Source organism: Populus nigra, chromosome 12, assembly GCF_951802175.1.
Source record: "Populus nigra chromosome 12, ddPopNigr1.1, whole genome shotgun sequence".
NCBI classification, from domain to species: domain Eukaryota; kingdom Viridiplantae; phylum Streptophyta; class Magnoliopsida; order Malpighiales; family Salicaceae; genus Populus; species Populus nigra.
Genome location: NC_084863.1, coordinates 14,370,945 through 14,392,743, shown reverse-complemented (window position 1 = coordinate 14,392,743; position 21,799 = coordinate 14,370,945). Strand labels below are relative to the sequence as shown.

At 34.5% G+C, this 21,799-nt stretch overlaps 3 protein-coding genes across 4 annotated transcripts; 2 read left to right on the top strand and 1 right to left on the bottom strand.

The window, feature by feature from the left end:
• Nucleotides 1–1,870: 1,870 nt before the first annotated feature.
• On the top strand, nt 1,871–4,611 carry LOC133669364 (ethylene-responsive transcription factor ERF053-like). Its single transcript, XM_062089463.1, has 2 exons — nt 1,871–2,212; nt 2,364–4,611. The coding sequence occupies exon 2, from the start codon at nt 2,391–2,393 to the stop codon at nt 3,795–3,797; it is 1,407 nt and encodes a 468-aa protein (XP_061945447.1). The 5' UTR covers nt 1,871–2,212; nt 2,364–2,390; the 3' UTR covers nt 3,798–4,611.
• Nucleotides 4,612–11,092: 6,481 nt separating this feature from the next.
• Nucleotides 11,093–13,713, top strand: LOC133670083 (protochlorophyllide reductase). The gene is made up of 5 exons (XM_062090520.1): nt 11,093–11,253; nt 11,367–11,468; nt 12,176–12,710; nt 12,961–13,319; nt 13,416–13,713. The coding sequence occupies exons 1-5, from the start codon at nt 11,200–11,202 to the stop codon at nt 13,569–13,571; spliced, it is 1,206 nt and encodes a 401-aa protein (XP_061946504.1). The 5' UTR covers nt 11,093–11,199; the 3' UTR covers nt 13,572–13,713.
• A 2,617-nt stretch (nt 13,714–16,330) lies between these two features.
• LOC133670073 (protein STABILIZED1) lies at nt 16,331–21,359 on the bottom strand. Of its 2 annotated transcripts, none has more exons than XM_062090497.1 (2): nt 18,150–21,359; nt 16,331–16,938 (listed from the first exon to the last, which is right to left on the bottom strand). In XM_062090497.1, the coding sequence occupies exon 1, from the start codon at nt 21,228–21,230 to the stop codon at nt 18,156–18,158; it is 3,075 nt and encodes a 1,024-aa protein (XP_061946481.1). In that variant the 5' UTR covers nt 21,231–21,359; the 3' UTR covers nt 16,331–16,938; nt 18,150–18,155. The 2 variants fall into 2 exon arrangements, with proteins under 2 accessions (XP_061946481.1, XP_061946482.1); XM_062090498.1 differs by lacking the exon at nt 16,331–16,938 and adding an exon at nt 16,986–17,414.
• Nucleotides 21,360–21,799: the final 440 nt, after the last annotated feature.

The window sequence follows — 21,799 nt, the reverse complement described above, 5'->3', positions numbered from 1 at the left end:
TATTTAACTTTATAGATATTTAAGGTTCAACTCGCAAACAAGTGTGTGAGTATGCTGGTTCAATAAGGTTTTTAGAGGGCTAAAAAATCTGTCCGAAATCTAATTAAATATCATATGATATACTCGAACTTGAAAGAATGTAATTTACATTTGAACTCTAGATACCCAGATGAGCCTCATGGGGCATTAAAAATTTAGATGTATATCCTTATATACCTTGTCATTTTAATTTTTTTTTTAACTTTTTGGAATGCTCATCCATTAAAATATGGATAGCTACATTCATAAAGAATTTCGTTACCGTGACTTCTACCGGAAATTCTGGTGGAAGCACCGCTTTCTGGCCGGAGCAAGTGTACATGTGTCTTCTGAGATCATCAATCATTAAGCAACATACTCAATAACGCCACTTGAAAACAATACAATATTCTCTTCATCATTGCACGGCCATTGAAATTTAAGTAGCAAGAGCAACTTATTCCGCCAACCCTCCATATCTTTTATAGGCACCTAATTGGTTATTCAATTTTAATATTGTTCTTAATATTATATTATTTATTTTTTAAATTATTTTTTATTTGAAAATATATTAAATTAAATAATTTATTTTTATTTTTAAAAATTTATTTTTGATACTAGTACATTAAAATGATTCAAAATTATAAAAAAATTAATTTAAAATAAAAAAATTCAAAAACATTTTTTAAACATAAAAACAATGACTATGAGTTGAAATATTGGAGAAAGAAAAATGTCACCAATCTCCGAAGATTTTAGCCAGGTGGTAGGTCTGTAATATCTTCTCAAAAGTGCTTGAATCTGAATTTCTCTGGGTAGATGGAGGAAGAAAGACCTTTCTTTGTGTATTTTAAACTTGTCCTCCCATGGCAGGAGGAGGTATGCCCCCACCTCAAGAACTTACTTTTAGCCATTGAGTTTGTTCGGTATTGTAAATGTTTTCTAAAAAATAAATTTAAAAAATTATATATTTTTGTACAATTTTAAAAAATATATTTTAGATTAAAACTATTGTGAAATAAACTTGTGTATGTAAATTAAATAAAAAATATATCTTCATGAATGAAAAGTAAATTATTATAGCTTTTACAAAACTAAGATTTGAAATACAATTATATATAAAGTTTAACACAAAAAAACATAAGTTATTTAATTAACCAAACGGTGTTTTTTCTCTGGCTAAAATATCAAACAGTCTCTTAATTTATCATGTTGGATTTATAATTTAAATAATTATCCATTTATTTATTTATTTAAATAAGTAGTTTAACTCAAAAGAAATAATTAAAAAATAGTCACGAGAAAATATATTTATTCTTGTCACTCTCTTATAAACAGTTAAAGAAGGTATTTTACTGTTAATATAGCATGGTCAATTAGACTTTTAATATGCGTGTGATATTGCAATACTGATTTGAAAAATAACTCGAGTACAAACTCTTAACGTAAAGCATGTATTAATAAGATTTTTTTAAAAAAAAATTAATATGATTTGTATGTTTTATATTTTGATTTATTAATATCAAAAATAATTTTTTAAAATTAAAAAAAATATAATTAATATATATTTTAACATGAAAAATTATTTAAAAAGCAACTAATACCATACCAAAAATACTCAATAAATTTTATAATAGGTTTTATCTGTAAATAAAATATTAATATCAAAAAATGGAAGTGTCTATTGCCATCTCTGTCAGAGAGCATAGGCAAATAAGAGTTGAACAACTAAAACGTGTGGGTCCCAAACTGAGCTAACCAACCACGAGGCTTCAAGAAATTCTCTACTCTCTCTCTACACGTCCCAAAAGTTTTTGCTTGAAAATCTTTTCCTGCTCGCATATAAACCCACGTCCTCTGCTTCTCCCCTTCTCAAAACTAAAAAATAAACTCTCCCCTGCTCTCTCTCTGTTTTCGAGCTCTCCAAAATTCACTCCACAAATACCAAAAGACAAGATTTCTTCATCACTACAAGCAGAAACACCAATAAACGAACAACAACAACACCCCTTTTGGATTTCTTTTACCTCTCTTCGTTGCGCTCTCTCTCTCTCTCTCTTTAGTATTCATTTTCTAGAGATGGATTGCTCAAGATTTGATATGTCTGGTATCCGATTCTGTTTTTACTTCAATCGGATTAGCCATTAATCCCATACAAGATTCTCAAATCTCTTTTTACCAAATTTGGATCTTGGTATTGTTGCTTTTCATTTTTCTTCTTTTGAGAATTGCTTTCTTGTTTTCGATACATTTGATTCCAATCTTCTTTACCACATTTTCTTTGGTATCTTGTCCTCTCTCAAAAATTCTCTTATATCCCTTTGCATATATTATAATATTTTCAGAGAGAGCGAGCGAGAAGGTAATTATCAATGGCTGCAGCTAAGAATAATTTTGGAAAATCCAAGAAGGGTGTTGTTGATGAAACTCGAAAGATGATGATGGAACAAGATTGGCAGCTTGATAGAGGCAAAAAAGAAGCTGATGTTAGCTTCGAGAGGAGGCAATGGAAACCAGTTTTTGGTGAAGCTTCCTTGATGGACAGGCCTTTGAAGAAAATCTGTAGCCCTGAACGTCAAGAACAGATACAATCCTCTGCATCTTTAGCTCATCAATTACCAACTTGTTTCTCTGTCTCTTCTAGCTCTGCCTCGACTCTGTCTCTGTATCCGCCTTATTCGTCGCCTTCACCTATGTCATCTTCAAGTTCAAGACTTGTGTTTCCTTTTGCCTTTGAAGGGTCTAGTCAACCTATTCAGTGCCCTCAACAATTTAGAACAAACCCTTCATTGCCAATTTTCCATCCACTGTCTCAAGTTGCACAGAATCAACAGCAAATGATTTCTTTTGGTCAAAACCAGCAACATGGCATTGCATATCCTCCGTTTTTTGCTGGAGGATTACCAATGGCTGACCACCAGCAGCAGCAGCAGCTGTTTCAGTACTGGAGTGATGCATTGAACTTAAGTCCGAGAGGAAGGATGATGATGATGAACAAGCTGGGGCCGGACGGGAGGCCATTGTTTAGGCCTCCGATTCAGCCTATAAACACAAGAAAGCTTTACAGGGGAGTGAGACAAAGGCATTGGGGAAAATGGGTTGCCGAGATTCGTCTCCCTCGAAATAGGACTCGCCTTTGGCTAGGCACATTTGATACTGCCGAAGATGCTGCCTTAGCTTATGATCGCGAGGCCTTCAAGTTAAGAGGAGAGAATGCTAGGCTGAATTTCCCTGAACTTTTCCTCAACAAAGAAAAAGCAACTTCCACAGCTCCAAGTTCAACAGTTTCTTCTCCGCCGACTTCCAATCAAAGTTTAAAGCCAAAACAAGCCCAAGAAGGCCTTAACTTGCAGGCAGAAACCATGTCACCACCAATATTACCACCACAACCACCACCAGAACAACCTCCAGGAGACCATCCTGATGATGATTCCGGGATGGGTTCGAGTGGGGCTACTGTGAGTGATGAGATTCAGGCAGTGGCAGAGGGGTCTAGTGCAGGGGAAGGCATTTCGGGGTCTCAAGAATTGGAGTGGGGAGACATGGCAGAAGCTTGGTATAATGCTATTCAAGCAGGTTGGGGTCCAGGGAGTCCTGTGTGGGACGATTTGGACTCCACTAACAATCTTTTATTACAATCTCACCTTCCTTTTGTTAATCCAAATCAACAGCAGTTTAATGATTCTTGTTGTGTTCTCCAAGACAACATGGGCTCAGCTTCTTCTTCTTCCTCCTCTTTCTTCCCAATGAAGTCATACTTTTTGAAGGATCAAGATTGATTGACACAGTCAAACATAAGTCTAGTTTCGCACTGGTATAGCATAGTAGCCTCTCTCTCTCTCTTACTTTTCTCTCTCAAATTTTAGTCTTTTCTAGGAGGTTTAGGACCATCCCCTTAGATTTTATTTTCCTCCACTGGTTGCTGATTTTTTTAATAAACCAATTTATGACTTTTGACCTGCCATGCTTAGGAAACTATGATCTCTAGACTCACCTTTTTCTTTACTCACTGGTTGCAGATTTTTCACAAACAACCTGTGATTCCCTTGGAGCCTTACTTCCTTTTCTTATCAGGATTCCAAAAGCTTCAAACCACTCATCCCTTTTTCTCCTTTCCAAACCTCCTTCACACATTTTCTTGTTCCTATCAATCCTTTTCCATTGCATCTATTGCACAAAGGCTGCATATTTCAGGCCTCTATGCAATGAAAATCTAGCTTTATAGCTCATGCATTTTCTTTCCTGCTGATTTATCTATCCAGTCTCTAGGTAGTCTCCCTCATCCTGCATTCACAGTCTTGGTTTTACATATTTTTTTCTTAGCTGTTTCAGTACGGGAGAGATGCATTGAAATACCGAGATCAGGACCAGCATAGAAGGAGACAGTTTGGTGATCTCCCTCTTCATTGGTCTATCCATCACAAGCTTAGTTTTTCTGCTTGGAGGATGGAATCAGACATTTGTAATTTTTGTACATTTTGGAGTTCGTTATGATCTTTATTAACGTTGTAATGATATGCCTCCTCTTTTATGAACAATAGTTGTAATGACAGATATTAAGTAATTTGCAGCACTATCATCTTTCATTATCAAGTTCTATTTTCATTCCATTTTAACCCTTCTTTTACATTGATCTTTGCTGGCAACCAGTTTTTTTTACATTTGATGAAACCCTATGTCATGGTAAAATAGTGTGGATTGATTGTAGTTATAATCAATTTGGCCTGCAACAAGGCATTACTGTCAAAAAAAAATCCCATACAATTTGTTCTGAAAAACCACAGCAAGATGAATATTGCAATACGAGAGAAATTAGAAAGAACATAAGATTTAACTTGGTTTAGTAATGTGTTTACATCTACAAAAACAAGTAACTTTTATATTTTACTATGTTGAAATAGGATTAAATAGTATGTATTTATAGTAGATCCTAAATTGTTCAAGAAAACCTAGCCATCCAAGAAAACTAATCATCCAAGAATTATTAATATTTTTTTCTAATACCCCTTTATCGTACAATCTGTTCATAAGCCACAACAATTTTATTGTCCAATAAAAGATCCTGGAGTTCTTTGCTAGCTAGGGCATTTCGTCAAAATCCTTCGTATTTAGAGTTCTTAGAAAGATCTGAGGTTTGTGAATCTGTCCCAGACATGAAATCAACAGAGAGATTCAAATGTACAGGCCAGTAACATACAAAATATACTAATTTGCATGGCTCCAAATGATTTTTATGCATTATTTCGTAATGGTTTAATGAACAAATTAAGAAGATGGGACAAAGAAAATAACCACAAAGTACTAAAGTCATTGTCAAGATGCATGCTGGAACGCGTATACCATTATTAGTTTCTGTAGTTTCGTAATGGTTTACATGCTTGGTTGGGATGGCAAGTAGGTTTGTTCTCTATTTTGTCATCTTGAATCCATATGTAATGGAAATATTGAGAGTTTTTTAAGGAACTATGGCCGGTCTAAGACCTACTGTCGACAGACTTCATTGAAAGTTCAGGTGACGATATCGCAAGCCATAAAAGAAAGATTTAGCTGCTAGAAGAAGAAGAAGAAGAAGTCATCTTGAGCAAAGAGAATACGCCTATATGACAATCAGTGGAACCATAAACATTTACAGAACTTATGGAATTCAAAGCTGAATTGGCATATTCTGCTAAAGGGAATCTGAAATCTGAAAATGTGAACAAAATATGGATTTTTTATTTTATTTTATCTTGAATGTAGAAAATATTTCTCATATGGGAATCTCACCCAATTCAAGAGTTGTTTATCACATCATCACACGTCTATAAAATTCTAGAATTTTAGGGATTTATATAAACCATAATTGTTAAACTAAACTTAATGCATGACCCGACCAAGATCTTTGTTTATCGAGTTAGTTTATTGGTGTGTGTATATAACACGCATATCTATAGGGTTTATATGAAGAGAGTAGATGTCACAAGTTTATATTTCGTAAGTCATTTGTATATTTTTCATTTTCTTTAATTTAAAAAACTATATGACTTGGCATAGTAAATTACTAAAACATTTCATTTATGTATGTGTTTAATATTTTAGAGTCGGGTGATTTTTAATTGCAAATGTATCAAGATAATTTTTTCTTTTATCAGTACATCAAAATTATCAAAAATATTTGAAAAGTATCAATTTCATACTTTAAAAAAAAAATTTAAAAACAATTTATAACTATATAAAAAAACACCATGTACAGAAGAAACTTTCAAGCTTTAAGTTTGAGTGTCAGCAGTTTTGTTTGAAAATCAATATTTTACTGGATTAAATTTAATTAGATTATTTTTTTTATCTAGTTTAACTTTAAATTTGATCCAATTATATCGTAATCATGGAGTTTTCAAATTAATCACTGAATTAAATAGGGTTTGACAAATACCGTCCAAACAACTTTACTTATTATTTATGGCATTATACCTTTAAGATTAAGTTATTGCATTGAGTGTGTTCATGATAATGAGATTGTGGGGGCCATTTTTGCCGTCCTATGAGATCATCTACATCTCTTATTTTCAACCAGCAGGATGAGGATGGATTGGCAATGAGAAGATGCTAAATTATGAAAACGATGTCGTTGATAAAATATTATTTAGTTACTAATCATGAGGTTAATAAGGAATTAATTGGGAATATCTAGCAATAGTGGAGAGGCAGCTACGGATTAAGATGTTGATGTTCCTTTCTGCACACCAAATCCAACATCTTGATGTCAAGGTGTGGCTTCTGTCATTGTCTATGAAGAACAAGCATTATTATTCTTTTTTTAATATATAATAATTTTGGCTTTGTTTGTGCATGAAGCCTCCATTATTGTATTTATTAACAAGTAAAGACAAATTTGGAGTATGGATGCATGAATAGGACTACATGTATATCTAGTTTAATTATAATGTATTGTATGTAATTTTAACCGGTTAGTTAACTTGATGATTAAGTAAGTGTTTGTTTTTGCGTTTCCACTTGTTTTTTTAAATATTTATAAATTGTTTTTCATTAGAACAAGTATTAAATTAAAGATTTTTTAAGTATTTTATGATTATTTTGATATGCTGGTGTTAAAAATAAATTAAAAAAATCTGAAAAAAACATAATTTCAATGTAATTTTAATTAAAAAACACTTTTGAAAAACACTCTACAATACTCAAGATGTGTTCTCTTATTGATTTTACCAGGTCAGACTAATATCTAAAAATAATAATTTTTTAATATACTAGATTATATAATATGAGAAATGTATTTTTAAAATTACTCTAAAAAGAGATATGATCATTAACGATCTAGTTTGAGAATATCTTTATCGTGGAATAAGAAAAACTATATTTTATGTTTCAGTCGGTTCTAGAAATTGTGGGGAATTCACTACTAAAAAATTGATAAATACAAATGAAAATACTGATGAAAATATTCTATCGGTAAATTGCAATGAATTTTACCAACAAAAATATTCTCTCAGTATATACCAAGAGAATTACAGTGGGAATAAATAATTAAAACAAAGCAAAAAAATACGATGATGTGTCGTTTATATCAACGAAATTACAAAGAGAATAAATTCTGTTGGTAAAATTGTTGGGAAATTGTTAACATTGTTCATCATGTCAATTACAAAGAGAATCACCAATGAAAAATTTCGTCGGTATTTTCCATAGAGCTCTGAAATTGTTCACTTCTCAATTGCACTGTTAATTATTTTTCTTTACAAACAAAATCACCAACGGATTGAAAAGTCGTTGGTGATATTTGACGGTTTCTGAAATTTTTTTTATTAAATTGAATATTTAAATTAAATATTACAGACTGAATCACTGACTGAATGATTAAAAATATTAATATTTAATTATCCATCTGTAAACACCCTAAAAAAATGCTTAGAATCCCTAATTTCACAACAGACGGACCTCCTTTCTTCTTCTTCTTCTTCTTTCCTATATGTAAAAAAAATCAACATCCCTTTCTTTCTCTTCTCTTCTCTCCTTAACTCCTTCTTTTCCCTTCCATGTTCAGGTATGTCTTCTTCTCCTTTCTTATTTTCTCTTCTTAGTTTTTTTTAATTAATATACTTTACGGTTTTTTTTTCTCTTTTCAACTTCACTTGCAACTACATTAAGGCTCCATTTGTTTCCTGGAAAGTGGTTTCTGGTGGAAACCACTTTCCAAACTTTCCTGTATTTGTTTGTCATTAAAAAAGTTGGTCAACGGAAAACACTTTCCGGTCAAAGAAAAATTTGGCTTGATTTCTAAGAAAGTGTTTTCCTTTTATTTTGGGCTGAAAACACTTTTCGGAAGTTGTGAAAAATTTAGAAATGTCATATTATTTGCTGATTATATCATATTTGGTCCTCAAACTTTTGATTGCTATATATATTTTGTTTTGAATATTTATTTTTCAATTTCATCCCGTAGAATTTAATTTTTATATTAATTTTGGTCCTTATTTTTATAATTGTTATTTACTTTTCCCTTATCATTTTTTAGTTGAAATTTTTTATCTATCAAATTTGGTCCTCATTCTTTTGATTGTTACTTATTTTATTTGAAATAATTTATGAAATGTTAATTATTATTATTTTAATTCCTTCATTTTCAATTGTTTTTTATTTTTTAGATTCGATCTCTATTATTTTAATTGTTATTTATTTTATTTGAGATAATTTATGAAATTATATTTTTTTTTTCAATTTCATTCTCATTCAAATTTTTAATTTGTAAGATTTGTTCCTCATTATTTTAATAAACTTGAAAAAATAAAACATTAATAAGTTATTTTCCAGCTTATTTTTCATGATATAATCAAACACTGAAAAGTGTTTTCCAATTTATTTTTCATTACACTACCAAACATCAAAAAATAATTCACTTTCCCGGAATTCACTTTCCAAAAGAAAACTACTCTCCAGCAAACAAACGGGGTCTAAGGTAAGATTTTTCTTTTTTCTTCTTTTTTTATCACTATATTTGTTTTTTTTTATTTTTAAATTGTTTTGTACTTAATAATTGTATGAATGTTGTTGTAGGATTGTTTTCTCATATGAGATCAATTTTTAGCAATCGCAACTTCATTTTTTTCATATGATTTTTTTAGTTGAATTTACTTTTTTATGTTATTTATTTGTTGCAAATTTGTTTGAGTTGATTTTCTTCTTCCTTTTTTCCAAGCAACTCAGTTTTGAGTATTATAAAGTGTTGATTTATATTAATTTAATTATTTTATAGTTTTGAAAAATAAATTTTTTTAAAAAATATTTTTAAATAATCACCGGCGCAATTACATACGGTATTTTTTTAAGGAAAATACCGAAAGAATAAAGTGGGTAATTTTTGTGTGTTTTTTTGTCAATAAATCCATTAGTACCAATATTTTATTATTACCAACAAATAAAAAATTACCGATGAAAGATTTACCGACAAAACATTTTTATCTGTGATTCCATCGGTAAATTAATTACTGACGGAATGATAGTACAAATACCGACAAAAAATTCCATCAATAAATACAAAGATTTTGGTAGTGATCATTTAGATAATTGAGCAATTATTTCTGAAAGCAAAGTGTAGAAAATTAGAGATGAGTTTAATAAATAAAAGTTGACTTTTTGGTCAACATTTGGTAATTTTAAAAAAAGGTGACTGATGCCTTCTCTTTTGTTTCTGAATGCTCTTAATTCGTTTTTATTTGGGAGGCAAGGTAGGACTTAATATTTTTTTTCAAAGATCAATTAATATTAAGATAAAATCCATTTTATGTTTTAAGATAAATGGTGTTTTATGTGTGTTTTGATGAATTGTTTTCAATAAACATAGGTTTAATCCTATTGATTATTAAGGATTGCAATAGCTGACCATGAAAGAATCTTCTGTTTTTTTTTTTTCAAAAATTAGTTTCTTACAATTGCATTTTGTCCATTCATGTGATCAAAATCTTCAAGCTCAATAATTGGTCTAGAATAGTTTCTCTCCTCCCTTCTCTTCCAAAGGGGAAAAGGTATGCTTAAGAGTTGGATCTTGCTGAAGTTAGCTGGTTACAAATAGGCTGGGCCATGATGCATTATGGCTTTGTTCAATGTGAGTTGCTAAATGGATCAAAACCTTACCTTAAATTTCAGAAAACTTTCAACTTTGCAAGCCCATAGCTAAATGGATCAAGTCTCCACCTCTAGATTATGGTTCCAACCCATCATGGATGCCTAAACAATGCTCCCTCTATTTGTTTCCAAACACAAAATGTTGTAAAATAAAAAATCACCAATTTGTTGTATTTGAAAGGGGAAAAAAATGGTTATTAAATTTAGGATTTATCTAGTGTAACATTCAGGTATTGATTGATTCGAGTTAATAAAAAATTAAAATAATTTTTTTTTTTTAAAATCAAATCAAACCAGATTTTGATTGAACTAATCAAATTATTAATTAATTTTCTTTAATTAATTGAATTAATTTTAAGTTAATTTTTTTTATAATATTTTTTATAATCATCCCAGGTCAAGAATAAATTAAACATGTTTCAGGTCAATTTACCAAATTCAACAAAACTAAATATCATTTAGAAAAATAATGTTAAAAGCGTTTTCTCTATAGTTTGTGCAAATTGTCCCATTAATTGTAGACGAGGAAGTAGCATTCCAATTTCCAAGTATCAACACCACATGATATTTTTCTAGATACATCCCACACACTTTTATAATGGTGTTTTATTTGGGTGTGAAATTGTAATAATAATTATTTTTTAAAGTATTTTTTATTTAAAAATAAATTAAATAATATATTTTTTAAAAAATTAATATATCAAAATAATCTGAAAATATTAAATTTTTTTTTAAAACAAATAAAAATTAAATTAGTTTTTTTCAAGATCATTTTTAAAAAACAAAAATATACGTGATCTAGTACAATAATCCATAATCATGTCGAAATTGCATTGTCAAATTGGACATCTATGTGATAGAAAATCTGAAACTCAAAACCTGATTGGACAAGAGAAATCCACGTGGCAAAATTTGTCCCCTGCTCAAGACACAGTCTTATCTCCCTCCACAGCATTAACAGAAACAAAATCCTTCAACTTAGCCTTCTAAGAACAGTGAAACTGATCCACTCGTCACAAAATACAACTTCAAGAAAGCTTCACCAAATTACCCTATCACTCTCTCATGGCTCTTCAAGCAGCCTCTATACTCCCTTCTACTGTCTCCATCTACAAAGAGGTCAGCACTTTCCTTTAAGCAAAATATTTGGGTTCCTTCAATACATTTGTAAATGGCTTTTTTTTTATATATAATTATTATCTTTTGATTCATTTGATGTGGTCTGTTGACAGGGAAAGTCCAATGCTTCTCTTAAGGAGACAGGCTTTTTTGGAGTTTCAGTTCCAAATAATCACCTCAAAGCTGAATTCGACTGTTCTCTAATAAAAAGCAAGGTAAGTCAAATATCTTACTTGCTCAATTTAATCTTCGAAAACTATAGATGAAGAACTGCTTAAGATTTGGTTGAGGATGACAAATCCTAACACTATTGCATGGCACAACATGAGCTTCTGTGAAAAGGGTTTAATGGCATAAAAGAAATGTTCAGATTTTTCCACTTTCTCTGCACTGGTGTGATGAACTGAATGTATAATGTTGAATGTGTTGAATGCAACCGTAAGAAAACAAGAAGGAATTTAATAGCTAGAAAGTTATTTGAGATTCTAAATCCCTCTTTTTCCACCAGGGTTCAATTAATCTCCATGCGAGTAAAATTCCCATGGGTATGCTAGTTTTGGCATGGACTTGTATAGTCTCGATGCTTGAAAGCTAGCCCAAGTTGGATTCTGTTTATGTAAAGGAGGAACATAGAAATTAAATAGGTGTTTATCTTGTAGGATAATAATAGATCACTATTCATGCAAAGAAATAGTGAAAACATTTTGAGAGTCTGTCAACGAAAAAATTAGTCAGATTCATGGCTAAAAGTGGTGTCAGAAACACCTTTTGAATGCCACGTACTAATAGCTAATGGTATTCGACAAAAACTTTGAGCTTTTTTGTGAAACCATGAACCTCAACAAATATTGTGCTTCTGTAATTTGGTATACATGAGACTTGTATTGTATGTGTATAGTGAATGTTAATCATTTGCATGCAGGAATTCAGGAAAAGGGAATTACCAGTTAGAACAATTAGGGCTCAAACAGCTACTACAACTCCAGCAATCACTGAGGCAGCACCAGAAGCAAAGAAAACTTTAAGAAAGTGTGTTGTGGTAATTACCGGAGCATCATCAGGTTTGGGTTTGGCCACGGCCAAAGCTTTGTCTGAGACAGGGCAATGTCATGTGATTATGGCATGTAGGAACTTTCTTAAGGCAGAGAGAGCAGCTAAAACAGCTGGCATTCCAAAAGAGAACTACACTGTCATGCATCTTGACCTTGCGTCTCTTGAAAGTGTCCGTCAATTTGTGGATACATTTCGTCGTTCAGGTATGCCACTTGATGTGCTGGTGTGCAATGCTGCAGTCTACTTACCCACTGCCAAGGAGCCCACTTATACTGCTGAAGGATTTGAGCTCAGTGTTGGGACAAACCATCTTGGTCACTTCTTGCTTGCACGGCTGCTGCTTGATGACTTGAAGAAATCAGATTATCCAACCAAACGTCTCATCATCGTTGGCTCCATAACAGGTACTGATTAACTTTAGGAAGGAAAAAAAGGTGTTCATGCTAGTGCCACTTGGGTTTTCCAGCAGTTTTGCAAGTTCAGAATTCATAAACAATATCATGAACCAATGAACAACATCTTAGAAGCTCAGAAAATTGATTTTGATGGTATAGCCTTCCAGGAATCTGTAACTTACAAAGGAATTGGTGTAAACAAACTAGTCATGATGAAGATCGGTAATCTGAAAGAATATTTTCATATTTATGATTCTAGGAAACACAAACACATTGGCTGGGAATGTGCCTCCAAAGGCTAACCTTGGAGATTTGCGAGGGCTTGTGGGTGGCTTGAATGACCTAAACAGCTCACCCATGATAGATGGAGGAGAATTTGATGGTGCCAAGGCCTATAAAGACAGCAAAGTCTGCAACATGCTCACAATGCAAGAACTCCACAAGCGGTACCATGAAGAGACGGGCATCACCTTTGCTTCCCTCTACCCTGGCTGCATAGCCGAAACAGGCTTATTCAGGAACCATATTCCTTTGTTCAGGACTCTGTTCCCACCCTTCCAGAAGTACATTACTAAAGGCTATGTTTCAGAAGAGGAAGCAGGAAAAAGACTTGCACAGGTCTGTTAGTACAGGATTGCTGTTGTCTATGCAGTGCGTACATGCACAAGTTTACATCACATACAATAGCCTAAAATTCTACTTTCTGTGATTCAGGTTGTGAGTGATCCGAGCCTGACGAAATCTGGTGTTTACTGGAGCTGGAATAAGAACTCATCTTCATTCGAAAACCAGCTCTCTAAAGAAGCCAGCAACGCAGAGAAGGCATTGAAGTTGTGGGAGATAAGTGAAAAGCTAGTTGGCCTGGCTTAATTGAGCCCTAAAACTGGCCGAGTAGAACGCAAACTTCTTAAACAAGGCAATACTGTGAACAATTAGTCCTGAAGATAATGAACTCCTTGAATGTTCTAGTTACCTCTTTTTGGTAAATGCAGATGCCATATACTTTGAATGAGATGAGGCAATTGTAATGTATCCATTTGAACAGCCTGACGAAAGAAGATCCTATAAGCATATCAAGAGCACACAAACATCCAAAAGAACCCAAACCACCCAGTATGTATGATTGATAAGATCAGAACTACGCTCTCAGAATGCAGTGCAGTTATAGGTACTTTCTCCTGCTCTTTCAGACAAATCTAAAGGCTTTGGTCTTTAAATGGCCTCTCTCAAACGAGTCTTTGGAACAGTTTCGATAGTGCTACATAGATGGTACATGATACGCCACGGCCGGACCAAAAGTTTTTTTTAATGCTAAAAAAAATATTTGTACATTGTTCTCGTGTTTAAAAAGGTAAAAAGAAAATTTGTTTCTTGGGTTATAGAAACAATTAAATTTAATAAAATTATTTTACTTAATTATATAATATAAAAAATTGACAATAAATATATAATAAAAAAAATGACAATAAATAGGCTGGCTATATCTTTATAAAAAAATTCACCAATAATAACAACATGTAAAAAAAAAATACTTACTAGAAATTTTTTTTTAATTTCTGAACAATAAAATTATAGAAAAGACAACAAAAGTGTTTGATGTTGATTGAAGATAGCATGTCAAACTCGAGATCCAAGTTGTAAGCTCAGAATGTTTGCTAAATCCCATGAACTTGATCATACAAAAAGAATAACCTAATAAAAAGTAAAATAATAAAAAAAAATTATAAAGTTCAATTCTCAAACCAACCAAGTGTTAAAAGACAAATGTGGAAAAAAAAACGACAAAAATAGATCTGAGTCAACCTCAAGCAACCCATTAAACCCACAACTTAGATCATTAGACTATGTTAACTTCATAAAAAAAAATCATGAAGCTCAATTTTCAACAAATATAACGCCAAATGATGAAATAAAAAAAAAATTAGTTTACAAAAAAGATTAAATAAAAAAACAACAAACAAAGGCCAATATCAACTTAGGTTAATTTTTCAAACCCATAATTAGGGTCATGAGATCGGGATCACCTCACGGTAAAAAATCATAAAGCTCAATTTTAAATAAATCTAATGTTAAAGGACAAAATAAAAAAAACAATTTAAAAAATGACCCAAAGCAAAAAAATAAATAAAAAAATATGAACTAAAATTAATAAAATACAAAATGACAAAGATATCTTTAAATTTTAGTTGGGCTAACACGATTCCTGAATAGCGAAGAGAGAAAATAGAAGAAAAGGAAAAAAAAATTATTGTCTTCATCTACTAGCTAACTGTTAGCCTATTGGATAAAGCTTAGTGCGGCGCTCTGATGACACAATGAACAATCATTTTTGGCCTTGAATGTGAAGAGCCTCCTCGACACGCTGGCGCTTGTGAGCTACGTGCTTGCATGGCTTACCTGCTCATCCACCTTAATTCACTATTTTTTTTTCAGTTTAAATTTTGGTATTCTATAACTTAATTGTATTACATAAATATTATTTTATTTTATTTTATCAAACTGAGCATCAATAAAGTGCTGGAGTTTTTTCAAGACTTTGCGATAACTTCATATCTAAACAAACAAAACAAACTACAAAGTCAAATCACAAATAAAATCAAAGTGAATGGATCAAATTGAAAAAAAAAAGTTAAATGATAAAAAAAAACCTAAACCATTTGCCTTAGCATACAAATAAGTCCTTGATATTAGCAAAAAAAGGATTGGATATTTGTCCAAGTCTCAAATCAATTCTTCTAAACTTTAATTTTTTTAAATCAATAAAATTAAATTTTAGTTTGCAAAACCGAGCATCAACCGAGTGACAGAATATTTTCCTGACACCTCAAGATCCTAATATACATGCAAGAAAAATAAATTAGACCAATCACAAATCAAAGCAATGGCAAAGGATCAAATAAAAAAATGAAATTGAGGGACCAAAATGTAAAGAATCCCAAGAACCAAAAAAGAGAGAACCATTGTTCCAATGAATAGTATTTCTTCTTCACATGCTACGGTGAAAAACTGTGTGCATTTAAGTTTTTGTCAATTTTGAACAATCTATATCAGAGGTTAACAAGTTCCCGTTCTATGAAATTCTTTGTTCTTTTCCTTTCTCCTTAATGGACACTGCCCTTTTGCTGTTAGACAGGCATCAATCTTGTGGTCTAAGCATTACTCGGCTCTCTTAATGCGAGGTCAATGGATTGGTTTCATGAGGAGGCGGCCTTATTCACCATACATTGTTGATTAATTTCTGCATATGCAAGAAAGAAAATACCTCTTGAGCATACTTCATCCCTTCCACATGAATGTGAGGAGAGACTCTACTTTTTTTAGAAATCGGCGAGGGCTTAAGATGGGAAAAGTGAGCAGAAAGAACCATCCCCTTGCTGGTCCATGGTTGAGCCCTGGCTAGCTCAATTTGCATCACCATGCTCATGTATAGGGCCTGGACCTCAAAACTTCGTCTATCAAACTGTCTGTAGATCGTTCTTGGATCATGCAAAATACAGGTTAGGGTGCTTTGTTTCTGGGAAGGAATGGTTAAAATCAACATTGTTGCATGTAGAATCATAATTTGGAGTACTGAACCAGTAACAAAAGGTTATAAATACCGCAGATGGAATGAAGAAAAGCCAGAAGCATAGCTTGAATCACAATAAATATTGGACCCTTGAGGCATAGTGTCTTGTTAATCTCCATTCAGCTATCCCATGTACAAGCTTACCAAATAAAAGCATTTCAGTATCACGATAACTGCAAATTTGTCACCACAGAGCACCACAGGAAAGAAATGAAATCAAGGAATTGTGTCCGGTTTCAACTCTCAAAAGCTCTTTTATTATATTAATTATTGAGCCATGAAGGGAAAAGGAACCGTACAGAAGCTGCAGCCAACAGCCTAGAAACATCACGTACCAGCAGCCGGGAACAAAATTCATCTCAAAAAGAGGCCAGCAGCAGCCACAAAGAAAAATTAAGCCACCTGGGCTAAAATACCGAAAAGACAACCACCATTACATCCACGCAGCAAGAGCAGATCCAGTCACATTGAGCAATTCGCCACAGCAGCAGCAGCGTACACGTCCCTTGAGGTCCGAGGGTCAAAAGGGCAACCAAACAACACATAACAAGAGGATAATAGTTTATGAAACAAACAGCAAGCGAAAGACTTGAAGGTGCCAGTATAAGAAAATAGTTCCAGCAGATGATCAAGAACCAATGAGAGATATCTTGACTGAATACATGCCATCTGCAGCAGAAGCCAAATTTTTGACAAATTAGCACAGAACTATTAATGAGTAATTCAAAAAAAAATTAAAAACAATGACTTGAAATAAATAAATCACACGGGAAGATCCATCTGAGCACCAGCAGCACTAGAAGCTTGTAATTACAAAATAGCAGCAGTACAGGCAGACCACGGATAATATAGAGATTTTTTGGGCAATGGCGTTCAGCACTCAAAAGCTGAAACATTAATTCCATCTAATGAATTTGCTGCCAAAAGGTTTGGGTATAAAGATTCAAGATAATCACATAATGGACAGACTGCAAAATCCACTGACAACATACCATTCCAAAGTTTTTCCATCTTCAACCTCCGACTCGTTCACTTTAGACAAATCAGCATCCTACTACTTCCTATCCCTCTAATGCCAGATCCAGGACTCGTGCGATTCCTGAACTTGTTGCAACTTCCAGGCATAATTTTGTACACATGCTAGTCTAACCATTTTAAATAATAATAATAACAATAAACATGAAATGACTTCAAATGATTATCAGAGGACAAAAACAAAAAATACAAATATTGCATGCTGAAACAGAGGGAAGAATTCAAATATGTTAGCACAAGAGAATTACTGAGCCACTTTATCCAATCATGAGCGTCCAGCAACATATGCTCAAATTAGATTTCATTTACATCCAATCATCATACAGTAAGCAGAAACTTCAAATGAAGGAATTTTAACATCTAAAATTTAGGGCTAAAAGTTGAAGAAAATGCTGAGATTAGCAGCTTGGATCTTTGAAGTGAATGTTTTCAGTATCTTGGTAGGAATTTCACAGGTCCTGTAAATTAAGAGCAGAGGGCTAGCAATTTGAGTAACAAACAGATTTAAAAGAAACTCCATTCCTTTCCTATATTCCTTGAAAGTGAAATCACAACTGAACATCAATTAATTAACTGAGAATTGCGAAGGTGAGATAGGCCAAAGAAAGCATCGAGGAAAGGAACGTGACATAATAAAACATTAAAATAATACTTGGTAAAAGTTCTGTCACGATGCTTCAGCAAGTCAAATGGGCACTTAAACATCTACTTGTTCTTCACACGCATTTAATAAAAGACATGTAAAGGAATAGGTGACTAAAACACTACAACGACACTTGAAAAGGCTAAATGCTCATCATCTACCAAACAACCAAAACACAAATAATTTCAAGGTACGGGCTTACAAGGAACTAATGGTCATTATTTTCGGAAGCACTCTCTTCCTTCCCAAGAACAACCACCACTTTCTTCAAGATTGCTTCAGTAGGCTGGTGAGAGTTCTCCACAGCCTTTGAAATCGTTTGCCATTTTTCACCATGCTTTGGTTCTGCAGCAATGCACCTCTTCAAGACATCCTTCTGGTCTTCCTCAGTCCCATGCTGAAGTTCAAATTTGTAGTAATACGCCCAGAAATCTCCAATATCTGGGGCAAGGGTAACTGCCCTGTTCAGCCAACTCCTAGCTTTGTCAACCTTCCTTTCCCGCCAGAACAACTTGGCCACAGCAGTTGTAACATGTGGATCATGAGGACTACATTTCTTAATTGCATCCGCGCTCTTGCTTTTATGTTGAGCACGAGGAGCCATCTCAATAGATGCTGCCCAAAGTATGCCACTGGTGGGACATTCCTGCAATGCTTTTGCCATCAAGTTATCAGCTTCCTTATTATTCCCATGCCTTGATTCAGCACGGATTGCAGCCAGCCAAAGTTCAGGGTTCTTAGGATTCTTCTTCCTTGCCATGGTAAGCACTGCTCGAGCTTTACTGAGCCCATTTGTTTTCTCCTCGAGGTTAGCAAGAGAAAGCCAAAGAGGCACATGACTTGGGCAGGACTTCAAACCCGCCTCATAAATTTCCTTGGCTTTATCCAAATTACCAAGACGTTCCTCGAGCTGCCCAAGCATCAACCACAGTTTGAAGAATGAAGGGAAACGCTGCAACCCTTCATCCAGCAGTTTCCTCTCCTCCTCGATATTGCCTAATTCTCTTTCTACAATTGCAGACTTCATCCAGACTCTTTCTGTACCACCTCTTTCTCTTGCTTTAGCAAGCAACATTCTAGCTCTTTCTGGCTCATGATTCTCAAATTCAAGCTTAAATGCTGCAAGCCAAATCTCCTCGGAGTTCGGTATAGCAGCATAAGCTTCTTGAAGAATGGCTCGGGCAGAAGGTACATCTCCAGCAAGCCACTTCTCTTTAGCGCCCATAAGCCATAGAACTTCAGCCTGTGGCCTGTAAGTAACTGCCTTCCGTAGCAATGCATCGAGGGATTCTCTTGTGCCATGACTCTTCTCAAGCTGCGCTGCCTTAAGCCAAATACTCTTCTTAGTCAAAAACACCGTCAATGCATGCGCATAAATTGCTCTAGCAGTCTCAATAGACCCTCTCTTCTTACACTCCTCTGCATCCGCCACCCATGTTCGCTTTCTATCCTCTTCTTCGACTCCAATTCCAATTGTGTTCTTAATAATCGCTTGACAAGTTGCCACAGAACCAGCCCTCTCTGCTGCCTCAGCCTCCTTCATCCATTCCTCCCTATCAATCACCACCCCTTCTCTCTGCAAAGCCCTAATACCTCTCTCAATAAGCTTCCCAACCATTGGTGTATTCCCATTTGCCTCCTCCAACTTGGCAGCAGTAATCCATATAGCTGGCTCCTTGGGCAACTTTTCTCTCGCCCTATTCAACACCTTCCTCGCATTTTCATACGTCTCCAACCTTGCAAATGCTAACCACAACTCAACATGCAAAGGACAGCATTCCACTGCCCTACCAAGTAAAGTCCTAGCATCCTCCTCATTACACAACTCCACCGCTGCTTTCCACAGCCTCACAGAATCCGGGATATGCTCTAAACCCTTCAACAAAACCTTCCGCTTAGTAAAATCATCATTCTCCAATTTCGCAGCCTGCATCCACAACTTGACGGAATTGGGAATCCTCTTAACTCCCTTTGCAATAACCCCCTTCGCTTCATCAGGATTCGACAACCTGCAAGCCTCCAACCAGACATCCTCATTCGTAGGACATTCCTCGCACCCTTTTTGTATCAACAGCCTAGCCGCCTGAATCTTCCCTGCCACCTCTTCTAACCTTGCCGCAGCAATCCAACCAGGGGGATGTTTTGGATTCGTCTGTGTAACACTCTTCAACAACAACCTAGCCTTCTTAATATCCGAAATCTCTGCATCACTAGTAATCTTCATACTCTTCAAATCAGTCAAATACCCTTTAGGATCAACAACAGTCAACCCAGAAACCGAATCTGACAACCTATCCAACTTCAATGACAAAACAGTCCCTCTTCCTTCTCCAACAGCAGTCAAATCTGTGACTGGCGTCTGCCCCCATGGCGTCTCAGCTCCGCCAGCCGCCCTACTTTTAGGATCCAATGCAGTAACATGTTCCTGCTCCTGTCTAGCTTTCTCCAACAAAGTATCCGGAACCGGCACAAAACTCTCAAACCTCTTCTTCTTATTCCTCAATGAATAATCCCCGATATCTGGAATAGTCTCCCACTCTTCGGCAGACAATGTTACTAACTTCCTCTTCAAATCAGCAAACTGCTCAGTAATCTTCGGATTCGAAGCCCTATACTTTTCAATTTCCTCCTTTAACCTAGCTTCCCTTCTATCCTTCCTCCTCGAATCCATCCTCTTATCAATCTCCTCCCACACTGCATCTGCCTCCCTATCGTCCTCATCATACTCCGCAGAAGCAAACAACCCCACATCATTTCCTTCAAACTCATCAAACTTCTGATTCTCATCATAACCTTTTTCCTCACTCTCGTCCTCATCCTCGTCTTCCCCTCCTTTCCCCCCTTTCCCCCGCCCCGCACCACCCCCTGGCCCCGCAGCTGCCGCCCCGGCATTCCTATCAGGCAAATCCGGTGCAGCCCGTGCCGGACCAATATCAGAACGAGTAGTAAAACCAGTAGCACCACGCCCTAACCCCGCAACATAATTAGCTGGAGGCTTCGAATTTAAAAAATCCAGTCGGGATTTCGGTGCGACCGGAGCTTGCATCCCCCCAAGTAAAGGGATGTGAAGGGTTAGGGTTGTGTTATTGGTAATGTCAAGCTGAGAAAGCAAAAGAGTGTTTGGATTTTGGAAAATCTTCGGAAGAAGAAGGTTTTGTTTAGAGATTGGGATTTGGGTTTGGAGTTGAATTTGGTGTTTGAGGGCATGAAGGGTTGTGCTGGTAGGGTTTGTGTGAATGTATAGGGTTTTGTTGGTGCTTGTTGGGGTTCTTATGAAAACCATTTTGATGGTTTTTTTTCCCCCTTTTCTAGGATTTCTAGGGTTTGATTTTGTGAAGGTAACAGAAATAGCTTTAATGGAGGACGGTCTGGTTTCGAAGACGATGGAGAGATTTTTCTCGCATTTCCTTTTCTTTTATTTTTACACAAAGTCGGTTTATTTTCTTAGCAAAACCCAATTTAGTCCCACATGTATATATTGTTTTTCAATTACATCTCAAACTTATAGTTCATTTCAATTAGGTTCCAAATAGTTTCTACAATTTTTTTGTTTTGAGAATAATAGTTCCTACATTTTCAATTGCTTTCTTTTGTGAATTTTTATAATTTTAATTTTAATATATTTGATGAAAAAATTGAAATTTTTTTTTAAATTGATGAAAATTAGAAAATGAAAAAACTGAATTGAGAATTTTTTGAAACCTCTGTAATCAATTTGACAAAATTGATGGATTTGGGACTCAATTAAAAATAAGTATATAGATTTGGAACTAAATTTAGGTTTCTTAAAGTTTTTTTAATTAAAAGTCCTGATAAATTGGGCTGACACCGACTAACCTACGGCCCAATAAA

Excerpts from the sequence above, each read along its gene's own strand:
- LOC133669364 (XM_062089463.1), top strand. The coding sequence starts at position 2,391 with ATGGCTGCAGCTAAGAATAATTTTGGAAAATCCAAGAAGGGTGTTGTT.
- LOC133670083 (XM_062090520.1), top strand. The coding sequence starts at position 11,200 with ATGGCTCTTCAAGCAGCCTCTATACTCCCTTCTACTGTCTCCATCTAC. Across the intron at positions 12,711-12,960 it reads CATCGTTGGCTCCATAACAG|GAAACACAAACACATTGGCT; the intron begins GTACTGATTAAC and ends TTATGATTCTAG. Across the intron at positions 13,320-13,415 it reads CAGGAAAAAGACTTGCACAG|GTTGTGAGTGATCCGAGCCT; the intron begins GTCTGTTAGTAC and ends TCTGTGATTCAG.
- LOC133670073 (XM_062090497.1), bottom strand. The coding sequence starts at position 21,230 with ATGGTTTTCATAAGAACCCCAACAAGCACCAACAAAACCCTATACATT.